At 44.3% G+C, this 13,799-nt stretch overlaps 1 protein-coding gene across 1 annotated transcript in view; it reads left to right on the top strand.

Moving 5' to 3' along the window:
- The window catches only part of CHL1 (cell adhesion molecule L1-like), a 103,286-nt gene that overhangs the window by 21,994 nt on the left and 67,493 nt on the right, over positions 1 to 13,799 (top strand). Inside the window, exon 6 of the mRNA XM_015417005.1 lies at positions 4,148 to 4,314. Coding sequence (XP_015272491.1) covers positions 4,148 to 4,314 — 167 coding nt within the window. The remainder of the gene's footprint in view (positions 1 to 4,147; positions 4,315 to 13,799) is intronic.

Below are 13,799 nucleotides of genomic sequence, written 5' to 3' on the forward strand. Positions count from 1 at the left end.
TGTTTCTCATTCTAAATTTGTCTCCTGCTTGCATGCTTCATCTCTCCTCAGATTTCATAATTAATCTGTTTCTCAAATAGGTCTTTAATTTTGCCATTACTGCATATTTGGCAAGTTTATTTTCCCAGTCTTCTAAGCTCAAACAGATATCTAATTTTCATTTTGCTGCATGGATAACTCTAGCTGCTGTCACCATATATTTGAATATCTCTTCCAAAAAATTTATTATTTATTAGGCAGTATACCTAATAGCATATTCTTTGCTCCCATATGCAATTTAAATTTTAATATGTTTTGCATTTTTCCATATATTTATCTTTTGGCTTTTTTAACAAAGCACTACATATGGTACAGTACTTTTTTACAAGTCCACTACATATGGTAAAAGGTGCTATCTGTGTCTTGACATTTACAGCATTTTCTTTTGTAGCTTCTGTCTACTTTCTCAATCTGTTTTGGAGTTATAGACCATCTAAAAAACATTCTTTACCAGTTTTCTCTTAATGCCTGGCTGGCTGTAAACTTAAGTTCTTTTCCCCATGACCTTTCTCATTGATGCATAGATATCTGCTCTCTAAAATTCTTCATCCAATTAGTCATTCTTTTGTTTCTAACTGTTTCTTCTTCTGTTTCTAACTGAAGTAATAACTTATATAACTTACAGTAAATTGTCTTTTTGTTTTATCATATGCTGTTTGAACTCAGTCACCTCTCGTAGAGCTCTACCTTCTGTGTTAACACTCTTTAGTCTTGAAACTGATTGAATGTTGATTCCTTCATCTCTAATATCTTGCTAGGACTTGATGTCCCCGTGAGCATTAATCATATTGCTGCGTGTTAATAAACCACTTTTATTTCTTGTGTTCTTATCATGATAAGCTTCTATTGGGTACATGAGCAGAGAATTTGGAGGGCTCAATAAATTCTGGTGTGTATACCATATTCTCAAAAGTTCTTCTCTAATTATATGATTCCTTTCTTGAGTTATGATCATTTTAATTGATTTCTTAATCCATAAATAGTTGTGTAAGCTTTCATCTAGGTCTGCTGATTCAAATTTTACTATTCTTTGTGTTGGGTTTAATCCAATTCACAATTCAAATCAGGCCTGCCACTTGGTAATATAATTTTATATTTGGAACTGCTAACCCTCCTCTCTTTTTCTCATTGTGTAACATTTTAAAGCTTATTCTTGGTTTCTTGCCATTCCAAATAAATTTGTTTATTTGTCTTTGCCACTTTATCAATATTCTTTCTTCTATATTTATCGGTAGCATTTGGGATACAAAAAGTAGTTTTTGCAGAGCATTCATTTTGATTGCAGAAATTCTACCCAGCCATGGAAATCTCTGTAGTGGAATGGGCCTGCTCCAGCCAGCGGGCTCTATTCCACCCTCCCTTCCAAGGTTCTCCCAACACCTGGAGAGGCTTTTCTTTCACTCTCAGTTAACCACTGCCACCTTTGTAAGGAATTGCTCACTGGGAGGGTCAGGACTCCCAACTTCCCTGTTCTGAGGCCTTGCCGCTGTGTATCCTGCTGCCCAGTGCCTGGTCACCACAGGGACCATTCACAGCATTGTGTGCCCCTGGAGGAGTAGCCACACCAACTGACTGCCTTCCCTTGGTGCTCCTTTTAAAATGATGTGTCCAAGGTGGTGGAGGTCTATGCCGTACAGAGAACCACTACCAACATCAAAAATTATTAAGTATTTATTAGAGAAAATGTTCACAAGCATACTTTCAGCACAGCACCAGATTGAGAAAGGGTTTCAAAAGAAATGGGTAAAATGCAGTTCCTCTGTCACTCTCCCTATACATGCCCTGTCAGATGTTAAAATGTAGGACAGGCTCCTTAGCTTAGGAAGTTAAAGATCTCTACTGAATTACCATTACCTTGAAGTTTCCTTCAGCTGTCCAGGCCAATATATGGCTGGCCACCTCTTCTGTCTGCCCTGATGGACACAGCACAAAAGAGAGCTTCCTCCTTGCTCCCCTGAATTTTATCACCTCTCTTTTCCCCACCCACTGACCTGGTCAGGCCATGTCAGAGAAGCTTCTCCTGAAGTCTCCAAAATTTCCTTCCTGAAGTCTCTCGAAATCTCTGTTGCCTGCCTGAAGGGTGGGGTAACCTTAACCATCCCATTCTCCAGACTTATTAGCATTTGTATGAAGGTGGGCTGAGGTAAGTCTGGAAAGCAACAGAACTGACTTCTCCCCTTCCTGCCTGTTCTCTGCCCAGAGAGAAAAACAAAAACAAAAACTTTAAAATATCAGAGTGAAGGTTTTGCTCATTTCAAGCCTCCAAAGAAAAAATGCATTTCTTCTCAATCTCATGGCATGTTGCCATCTCAACAGATGGACACTAGAGTAAACAGATACAGCTCTGGTCTATTTGTGCCATGGACTGTGCTGGCATCAGGAAAGCCAGCTGGGAATGTTAAGTTGCAGCCTGCCCTGAACTTCTGTCTTTCTTGTTATAAGAGTGCCCCATTAATTCCGCAAAACACAAAGTCTCTTTTATATTCAGTTGCCTGGAGAATTCACTCTGCCTGGGCAGGCACAGAATTGCTTGCTGTCGACTAAGTGAAATCTTTAACCCTGTTTATGGCTGCGAGAGCCCTTATAGTGTGGGAAGAAACCAGGTTCTGGACCTCTCTGTACAATGCCTCTAATCCATTTCTTAATTTGCCATTGGCAAAAGGTCACCTACAACACATTCAAAAAGGTGCCACATGATTCCTGTATTTTTACACATTCATAGGTGCCTTTCAATTTATTTATTTTCATTAAAATGCTTCTATCTAGGCCAAGCTTAGAAATAATGTCACACCTGGCAGACAGTACAATACAATAGAAACAGCAATAAACATCTCTTGTATACAGAGGTCATTTCGGGGGGAACACAGTTCCCCCGGGTGAGGTACGGGGGGCAGGGCACATGACGAAGCCCCGCCCCCTGCTTCCGGCCGCCCCGCTTCCGACCCTCATTCAGCCAGGAGGAGGCAGGAGAAGAGGGAGGGTAAGTTGCTTCCTCCCTGTCTCTCCCCACCCCTGCCTGCCTGGGGCCAGGGAGGGCCTTTGTGGGGCTTCCTTGCACTCCCGCCGGCCTTGCAGTTCCACCGCCGGGCCCCTCATGGGGCTCGGCAGTGGAGCTGCAAGGCCGGCAGTGGCGGCCGGGACCGGTGGGGGCAGGGGGTGTGGCCTTATGACACATTTCCTGTGATGTCAGGGGGTGTGGCCTTATGACACACTTCCGGTGATGTCAGGGTGTGTGGCATATGCTAATGAGTTATGCTAATGAGTTCCCTAGCTCTTTTTCTATGAAATGACCCCTGCTTGTATATAACAAATCTCAGCCAGCAGGAAACTGGGGAGATGGGGACATGGAAGGCACTGACAGTGACAACTTGATGTCACTTCCAGGGAAAACCCAGAAGTGACACTATACCTCTCTAGAGTTTCTGGTGATTCCTAAAGAAGTCTGACATCACTTCCTGGTATCCCTGGAAATGATGTCACATTTTCGCTCAATGGTGATTTCTTTAGATTATTTTTCTCCTGCTGGCCACTGGAATGGTGGTGGAAAACTTGAGGCAGGGTGGGACCAACTCGAGACACGGTATTGGAAGCCCAAGGGCGCTTTCACACACATTATTAATGCACTTTGCAACTGGATTTCAACATGTGAAATGGCAAATTCCACTTGCAAACAATTCTATGGCTTCTTGCCGTAATAAATGCCTGACTGACTGACTGACTTGCAAACAGTCACTGAAGTGGATTGAAACTGCATTATTCAGAATGTGTGAAAGCGCCCCAAGTCTCAACTTTTCTCCCTTATAGAGATTCTCCTTACATTGCATCAGGCACAGAGAAAGGCAGGACTAAGGAGCCGATTGCCCTCTGCAGCTATAGCTGGAAATATTATTTCCTCTTTAATGAAAAAGCAGTGCAAGGTTCATGGCAGGCAGGTCTCCAGTTTGTGGGATTAGCAGTGAAATAGCTATGCAGAGAGGTGATTTATGGGGCAACTCAAGAATACGATATAACAAAGATAAATGTCTCAATTCCCTGGCTATTCTACAGAGGAAGGGATGTGTGCGACAGTGTAATATTTTAAACCTATTTTTTTATGTACCTTTCACAGCCCAACACCACGTCTAACCTGGAACAGAGTAGATCGAGGAGTGACAGAAAACTATGGGAAAGTACTGATGGTAGAGAAAGTCACTGCAGCTGATGGAGGGAGATACACATGTATAGCCAAGAATGCTTTGGGAGAAACAAGACATGACTTCAATGTCCACATTGAAGGTATTTTATTCATACTTGTGGTTGTTTGGGTTAGAAATATATTCAATCAGTAGTTCACTTCTATCCCTTCCAGTTAGTGATGTTATTCTTAGTCACTCCAGAGGCAAATCTACTCCAGGCTTACCACAGCTGTTGACCCAAAGCTATGTCCTGTTGCCTGATAGGTACCTGATTTTGAATTTTTAAAAGCATACATTGCCAGCAGGAATTGGGTAGTCACAAGTTGTAAAGGCCTGATATATATCAATGACCTCAAGAAACAAGTGTGGTAGAACTTGTGACAACACGTGATCCAGTTTGTGCTTGGCCGTCAACCCCCAAAGTTCAGCTAGTGAGCTATAATTACCCAGGGATTCCGTAACACCTTGCAATCTCTGTGTGTGCTTTCACATGCAACCATGATAAATTTTCCACTGCATGAAGGGCCTGTAGACATTTCAGAAGCCTAGCAAAAATGTTGTTTGCCCTCTATGCACAATCTGTATACCCATTCAGTCAACATACATACAGCAGGAGTTGCACAAATATATTTGTCCTGCCCCTCATCTGTGCACAATCACTGGCTTGTGAGCATGGTACCTCCCCATGATCAGGAACATCAGAAAAGTAGCATCCCCAATTTCAGAGAGGAAGCCTGGTAAGGATACAACAACAAACTTTGTTAAAGATCCTTACCTGTAGTTAGAGTATGGTTCTGTGGTAAAGAGAAGACATTTAAATGGAGTCTGTGGTACAGAGTTGTCATTAGAGAAACAAAAGTGAGAGACATACAAAGACTTGGGGAGGCATCTCATTTTCCTTCCCTCACTATTTCCTCTTTCCCTTCCCTGAAAGTCCTTATAGCTCCCCCCTTTTCCTGCTTCCTTCTCTCCATCCTACCCACCAGCCAATTTACTTTTATCTGTCCTTTCTTTTGCTTTCTCTCCTTCCTTGGGAAGTGTAGCCCTGACAGTGAACCCCTGAGGAAATTCTGTGTGGTGCTGGCTGCCAGGCCCAACTTCACAGTGGGGAACCTGTAAGGACTTGTGAGGTTCACCTCACTTTCCTCCATATAATTTCAACTTTTCCTTCTCCTTGCAGCCCTCATATCCTCACCTCTCTATACAAACTTTTCTCCTTCCCTCCTAGTAACAAACCCACCTTTTATCTACCAGCCTTTTGCAGCTATATTATTATTCACTTCATTTCTTCACTTCCTTTCTCAACAATGAGAACCCAAAGTAGTTTAAATCATTCTCCTCTCTTTCATTTTATCCTCACAGCAATTCTGTGAGGTAAGTTATGCTGAGAAGGTGTAACTGGCCCAAGGTCAACCATTGGGTTTTGTGTGGTGGCTATCACTGAACAGTAGCAAGCAGCCAGGCCTGGATGAGTTAGGCGAGTCACATGGTAGCAAGTCAGCTGGTGGTTGATGGTGGGCCCAGACCCAGTGAGTCAGAACAGCCTTGAAATGAGCCTTGCTCTGCTCCTTGCCTTTGACTGACAGAAGCCAAGGTTTGGTTGTATGGTAACAGCTTCTCAGGTAATCTGATATAGACTGCGGTCACACGGAACAGTAATCACGCTAGAAAGACGGCAGATAGGCGGATTTTCCGGGCGCGATCTCACCGCCACATCTGGGAAGTGTAGAGCTCCCGTGGCTCAACCGAGGCTTCCCTCCGAAGATGCGTGGCAAAAAACTAGTACCTCAGAGGTACTAGTTTCCGGAAACTGCGGGGCAAGGGCGGGCGTCTGATCGCGTTTCTGGTGGCATCCGGTGCCCGCCCTTGTCCCCTCGCAAACAGGTCATTTTTTTCCCCAAGGCTCCACGGATGTGCACAAGCACCCAACGGAGCATGCGCACATTTCAGTTTAAAAAAGTTTTAAAAAACCCCAACAACCCCGTTTGCCATGCCACCCCGCTTCTTTGCCTGTGGTGTGATCGGCACCTCCCCCCTGGCCACGGGACCTTGACAGGACCTCAACCGGACGTCTGATCTCGCAGTCGCGCATTAGTTTGCCCCAGGGCAAACAGCCACGCTCCCCCCCCTGCATTTTCCAGCCCGTGTGCCCAGGGCCATAGACAGACAGACAGACAGTCAGATAGATAAATAGATAGATATCCTAACATATTGGCACTTTCCAGCTCTCCCATTAGCTGTGCTGTGTGCTTCATCAGCCATTGACCCATCAACCGCCACTCAAGAGTACTCGCATGCCATTGGCTAGGTACTCTTTAGCTGTGAAACTGAAAGTATATTTCTATTCCATACCTATTATTTATAACAAATTTGCCGTATCCCCAGTTGCCAGAACATACATACTTACTCAAATGACAATTCAACAAATCTCCTTAGACCAGTTTTCTGAATCCAGACACCCCACTAACATGTTGTTCTTTCTGTTGACAAAGCTTCTACAGTATTGTGGTGGTTAACAATCAGGATTCCACTCTAAGTATGTAATGACAATCTGGAGTAGCCATATTCTGAAACCACTTACATCAGTACATGAAATCCTATTTTACAATTTTATATTTCTAAAATTGGTTAAAAGAGATGGGTAAGCTGGAAGGAGGGATATTATCCTGAAACATTTTACTTATATAATCTACAAAAATTATAAGAAACAACTTAAATCAAATTCAGTGTTCAAACCATTAGGGATCAAGGTATTTCATTTAAAGATTTACCTGTGTTCCTGGCGAAGCAACTCTTTTATAGCCAATGGACATTTTGAGTCTGCCACAAAGAGCACACCACATCTAAATTGATCTTCCTTGTGGTTTTTGGGAACAAAATGCTCTGTAAGTGGGGCTTCCCTCATTTGTCATTCGGCCAGCCGAATGTTAATTTCAGCCCTATTATATCCTACGGGCCATTGAAGTCAATGGTGAAAACATAGGGTATATTCTGGGGGCTGGAAGGGAGGGGATTGGAGGGAGAGGCTCCATGCTCACAGGGTAACTGCTGGGACCTCTCCCCAAGATACTCACCAAGATTCAAGAACATTGGACTAGGGGGTCCAATTCTATGGGCCCCCAAACAGTTTGCCCCCATCCCCTCCATTGTTCTCTATGGTGGGAAAAAGTAACTTTTCCCCCACCATAAAGAACAATGGAGGGGATGGGGCAACCTGTTTGGGAGCCCGTAGAATTGGACCCCCTTGTTCAATGTTCTTAAAACTTGGTGGGTACTTGGGGAGGGGCCCCAGCAGCTACCTTGTGAGGAGCCTCTCCCTCAAACCCCCTCCCATCCAGCCCCCAGAATATACCCTATGTTTTTGCCATTGACTTCAATGGCCCATAGGATATAATGGGGCCGAATTGCCGCCAAAATTCGGCAGGAATTTGGTGGCAAGCCAATTCAGATCAGAGAATCTGAATCGGCCTGCAGCAGCCCGAAAGGGGCCCAAATGGGCCATTTTCGGGGGTGCATTTGGTTCAGATGAACCGAATGCACATCCATACACCTAAACACTGAGCAGGGAGATGGCCAGTTGCTACTCCTTCCCCTGCTCTGGAGATGCTGCCATCACCACTGTGCTGTTGTCTGCTGCCGATGCCACAGCCCCTGCCATGTGGTAGGCAGCAGACACATGCTCTCTTAACTGCTCAGAGCTCTGTACTGACCTCCAAAAACGATGTGAAAGAGGGCTGATAGGGGTAGAGCCATGGGGCTGATGGGTGCAGAGCAGGATGTGTGGCCCTCAGCAATCTGGTGCTGCCTCCTCCTCCTGCTGGAGGGGCAAAGCAGCCCTCATCCTCCAGTGCCAATTGGCTCGGAAGGTGAAAGGAGCTGATCAATAGCATATTAAATATGCTTGTGGAATTTACAAGCCTGATTATGTAAATGTTTATTGGAAGATGAATTCAATGAATACACTGCTGAGGTGCCCCCCCCCCCGTGACAGCCAGTATGTTGTAGCGGTCAGCCTAACCTACCCTACAGGGTTGTTTTGCAAATCGAATGAGGGAAAGGAGAATGATTTGAGCTGCTTTGGTCCCCACTACAAGGACTGTTGTTTTCCTAGGTAGAGGCTGCAGGGAGGGGGGAGGAGATGGAAAGCTGAAGTCAGAGAGGTAGATAAATATAGGTTTATGGTTGACTGGGAGGGATATAGGGTTGCCAACTCCAGGTTGGGAAATTTCTGGAGATTTGAGGGGTGAAGCCTGGAGAGGGTGGGGTTTGAGGAGGGGTGGGACCTCAGAAAGGTACAATGTCATAGACTCCACCCTCCAAACCAGTCATTTCCTCCTGTGGAGCCACTTTTGCCAATCTCCAGGTGAGGGCTGGAGATCACTCAGAATTACAAATGCTCTTCAGATGGCAGTTCCCTTGGAGGAAACGGTTGACTCTGTGTCATTGTATCCTGCTGAGGTTTCCACAGAAAATTGACACTGAATGCCCAAGGCCAGGGCACCCACCCAGAGCCTCTTTCTAGAGTTCGTTGTATTTATTTCCACAATGGGCCTTATTCCTAGTTTATTTTTTAAAGCTACAGGCTCTTCTTGTCTGATTTATTTATCTATTAAGAGTTCATATTTTTCTGCAAATTTGGGGCTGTTTTTAGGTTTGTCGGAAGATCTGTTTTGTCTGTTCCTTATCCATAGATTTGGCCATCTTGAGAATTAGTTATATTGACAGGGTATATGAATAAATAATATTAGGGGGAACTTGTTCCTCAAATTGTTATTGCTGGCACCTCATTTTGAAAATATTATGATGCCATCATGATCCAGCTATTACTGATCCTTCTTTTTAATCACCTAATCAATCATACTTTTTAATCATGTCTAAAAACTACCAACCACCAAGTATTAGGCTTGAAAGTAATGATGTTTTTCTCTTAGTAAATAATCTTTTCAAATACACCATAATTTGCTTGCAGTGCCCATATTTAGTCCAGTGAACCACCCGATAGCTCATATTGATGATTTGTTCACTATTTAAAGGAAGCAATATTTTGAGTGTATTTGCATGAAAGCAATTAGAAGCATTTACCTTCACATAGGCTGCCACAAATATATGATGCATGCTCAGGATTTGTTGGATTTTTGGCCTGCTGGTGGCTTCAGTTTTCTCGCTCTGGTTAAGATTTCGGAGGCTGTTCAACCTGTAACTCCCATTAACCCCAGCAGGAAGTCATATAGAATAAAATTGGAAGTTTTTTGGGGGGGGGGTGGGACGTTGTAAACAGGAAAGGATGATTTCAGCTGGAAGTTATTTTGGCTGCAGTCTTCAGAACACTTTCCTGGGAAGAAGCTCCACTGAATAAGATGGGACTTATTTCTGAGTAGACCTGTTTAGGATTCTCCCTTTGCTGTTTAAAATGTCATCATTTACAGCAGTTAGCTCCCCATCTCTTCAGAAGGATAATGTGTAAGACTTTGGGAATGGCAGGAATGGGCAGACAGATGAATGGGCTTTTGTGTGTGTGTGTGTGTGTGTGAACATGTCAGGCATCCCAATCTCCAGGTGGGACCTGGAGATCTCCTGGAATTACAACTGATCTCCAGACTACAGAGATCAGTTCCCCTGGAGAAAATGGGTGTCTTTGGATACCCTGCTGAGGATCTTCCCCTCCGCAAACCTCACCCTCCCAAGCTCCACCCCACAAATTTCCAAGAATTCCCCAACCTCGAGTTGGCAGTCCAACTAACACCCCACTGAAGTCTCTTCCCTCTCCTCCCCAAACCCTGCTTTTCCTAGGCTCCACCCCCAATTCTCCAGGAATTTCCCAACCCAGAGCTGGCAACCCTAGAACATGTGCATTTTGCATCCCATTGAAGTGTCACAATTGTTTTGAGTGTTCAGCAGCTTGCACAGATGTGAGGTGTTTCTGGACAAGCATGGCAGGCCATTCTCTACTTGGCAACGTCAGGCATTTTAGATACTTCTGACTATCTGCAGAACTGGCAAATACATATTCTTATAAGAAATTGCTTTTACAAAGTACACACTTTGAGAAAACAATTGTCACACTGTGCACATCACAGATTGCTCTGGGAAAGTGACAGAAGGATCACTGCTATAATTCTACCAATCCAAGTCTACCTCAGAAGGGGGAAATGATCTATGGTTGGGGGGGGGAAAGATCAGTGCTCTGGTGTGCCCTTTTAGTTAAATAGCTCAGAAAAAGTAATATGGGATTAATATATTAATCCTAGCTTTGGAAAGATTTCCATACCTGCCTTCTCAGCAGGTAGAAACTGTGTCCACACATGGAAAAAAACCCAGATAGTCACACAAAAGGTACCGCAGCTATATTTCACATGCAAATGTGTATTTTAAACAGCCAATAAGAGAAGAGTTTGGTGATTTTTTTTCAGCTCAAGATTGCATTGCCATGTAAAAACAAATCATGTAAACATTCTTATGGATGCAGCCCTAGTTTTACTTAGTTATTTTGTTATGAAAATATATCATCTTTTAACAAATATACCAGAGGTGGCATGCACTGACAATGCAATCCTAAGTGTAGTTACCCCTTCTGATCCCATGGGTATAGAAGAGTGCAGTTTTGTTCAGGAATGCTGTGAAGCAATACTATCCAACTCATAGTAAAAACCTTTGAAACAACTGAAAAATTGCAATTTAAGCATCATAAGAACTCTAAAATGGCAGCACCAATGCAAATCATAGCTTTAAAACAATTCAACAATGGCCCCGGTCACAGAATTTGCCATGTGAAACGCACGAATGTCGGGCGGATTTTCGTAGTGCAATCACACCGCAACATCTGGGAAGCGTAGCGCACCCGTGGCCAACCCGTGGTGTCCCGCTGAAGACGTGGAGTTAAAAAGTACCAAGGAAAGTGCACTAGTATCCGGAAAACGCACGGCACAGGTGGGCGTCTGATCGTGGGAGCGCTAGTATCCCGTGGCATCCGGCGCCCGTCCACATCCCATCGCAAACCGGATGTTTTTCGTAAGCGCATGCACACAAACACGAAACTGAAAGCAGTGCTGCTCTGCAGAACTGTACATGCGCACAAATGCGAAATGCTTGTGTGACCGCACCGCTTCTTTGCCACGCTGCAGCATCGCTGTGTGATCACCAGCTAACAGCCTAAGCACGGAGAGTCAGGGGACTGTGTGATAGGGCTACCGTGCTTTATTTTGCTCCAGGGCAAACAGCCCCACCTCCCCCCATGTTATCTGGCCTGTGTGGCCAATATATGGGAAATACCTAGCCTAATTAACATTAAAGGCAAAGACATAGAGGAAAATAGAAATTTCTAGTCCTGATGAGTAAACAGCAGGGTTGCCAACTCCAGTTGAGAAATACCTGGAGATTGGGGGGGGGGGTGAAACCTGAGGAGGGCAGGGTTTGGGAAGGGGCAGGACTTCAGTGGAATATAATGCCATAGAGTCCACCTTCCAAAGTGGCCATTTTCTCCAGGTGAACGGATCTCCGTTGCCCGGGGATCAGTTGTAATCCCAGGTGAGCTCCAGCTACCACCTGGAGGTTGACAACCCTTGTAAACAGCCCATGCATATGAACAAACACTCAGAAATGCTCAGTGAGTTTTGGAAAGAGATGTTTGCTGACTTGAAGCTTGAAGGAGCAGGATTTGGGGATGGGACAAACCTCAGCAGAGTGTAATGCCATAGAGTCCACCCTCCCAAGCCACCTTTTCTCCGCAGAGGAACAGATCTCTGTAGTCTCTGGAGATCAGCTGTACTTCTGGGAGATATCCATTCCCTACCTGGAAGTTGGCAGCACTGTATACAGTTCTCAACAACCCTGGCTTGAAATCATGCTTGGGATGTTTAAGAGTAAATTGTCAGGAATACTATCATTAGTTTAAAGAACATCCCTCCTGTGGCCCTTCACCCCCTTTGGAAATGTAAACTGTGTGACGTGTAGGGGGAGAGGGCAAGATGGGTAGCAGTAGGCATATGGCCATCCCTGTTGAGCTGGCTCAAAGGTGATGGGAGTTTTTTGAGAAAGGGAAATTTGCTTTTTGACCTCTCTTGTTCAGTGTTCATCAGCACCAGTCATTTCTAATCAAAAAGTTTCTTCCGTCATGCTGGTGGAATAGACAAAACCGGGCATGTAGACCAACGATTTGACTCAGCATAGGGCTGCACTATAAGGCTCCATGAACACTGTCTTGCCCAGATTTATATTCTTTGTAGGCCTCATCATTTGATCTTGTTTCACCTTCTGCTCTATGAACGAGGTAGTATAATGAGTGAGGTGACACTAAGATAGTGTAACCGCAGTTGGATCCTTTAAAAAAAAAAAAAAAATCCAGGTAATGACAGTGTCAAACACTAAGGCTGTCCGCGCTGCCAAGAGAAATGAGCGCAGAGAGCATTAAACTGCACACATCTGTCTCCAGCCTGAGTTTAATATTTATTCCTGTCTTCTCATCTCCTTTGTATCCAAGGGAATCCAGGGAGGAAATAAGCATTTCAAATATTTATGCTGCATTTTCTTGTTACCATTTAAAATGCAAGGTCACTTTTTTGTGGCAAATAGGCATTAGTGATACTCTGAAGAAGAAAAGGAAATCTGGTATTGCTCACCTAGATGTGGGGAGAGGGGGGAGATGGAACAGGCCGCAGAACTGCTACTGTACTGCAAATCGCTGACTCTTAAAAATCATTCCAGATGGCTCGGAATGTCTCTGCAGCCTCTGAATATCTTAACAATCTGGCTGTGGGTTTCTTGACTGAGTGACGGAAGCCTTTTAAAGAACTGCAGGAGCTGCAGAAAGCAAATCGAATGCCAAAGAAGTTGTGGCAATTAAGCTGGTCAGAATCACGGTCGCAGATCCAGGCACACAATTATTGCCTATGTTCATTAAGCACCCTGGATGCAAATGCATCCGCTCTCCTTATCCTCTCAGGTACCTGAAGCAGAGTGACAGGAATACATTTTAATGAAAGTTTAAATCTACTAAGTGCTGTATAGCATTACGAGGGTCAACGACATCAATTGTGATCCTCCTTATTATCAGGAATCTTCCCACATCCCCCCAGCCAGAGCAAAACCTGGGCCCACACCCTTTTCTCTTTTCCAGTTTCCAGGCTGCAAAACATCAGTGCCATTAATCACAGGCTGACATGTTCATTCCCACTGTATCACACGCTAAGGGCCCGGTGTTCATTTGGTGTAAGTGAACTTAGCTCTGCTGACCTCACTGGCTATAATTGATTCCAAAGGAGTTACAGTCCTTCTCTCTTCTCTCAAGAACAGGGATGAAATATAAATTTAAAGCTGGAGGCAAAATGATGGGACTTAGCAGACACTTTCTTTCTTTCTTCCCAGCCCATCTCTTTCCTGTCAGTAATATATAAGTCAGAACTTCAATACCCATGGTTTCTCTTGAGCTATGTGTCGAAAATTCAACACATTTTTAATGGCATCCCTGGGCTTGCTTGCATGCAGAGCCTATGCAGCTTTGAAACAAGAGATTGCTTGGCGGATTTCAAGCAACCCTGTAGATAAGGCTTGATGAATTGGTCATTCACTCCCTGCAAGGGGTGATTTCAA

This window comes from Gekko japonicus, unplaced genomic scaffold, assembly GCF_001447785.1.
Source record: "Gekko japonicus isolate JY-2015 unplaced genomic scaffold, Gekko_japonicus_V1.1 scaffold3295, whole genome shotgun sequence".
Lineage (NCBI taxonomy): Eukaryota > Metazoa > Chordata > Lepidosauria > Squamata > Gekkonidae > Gekko > Gekko japonicus.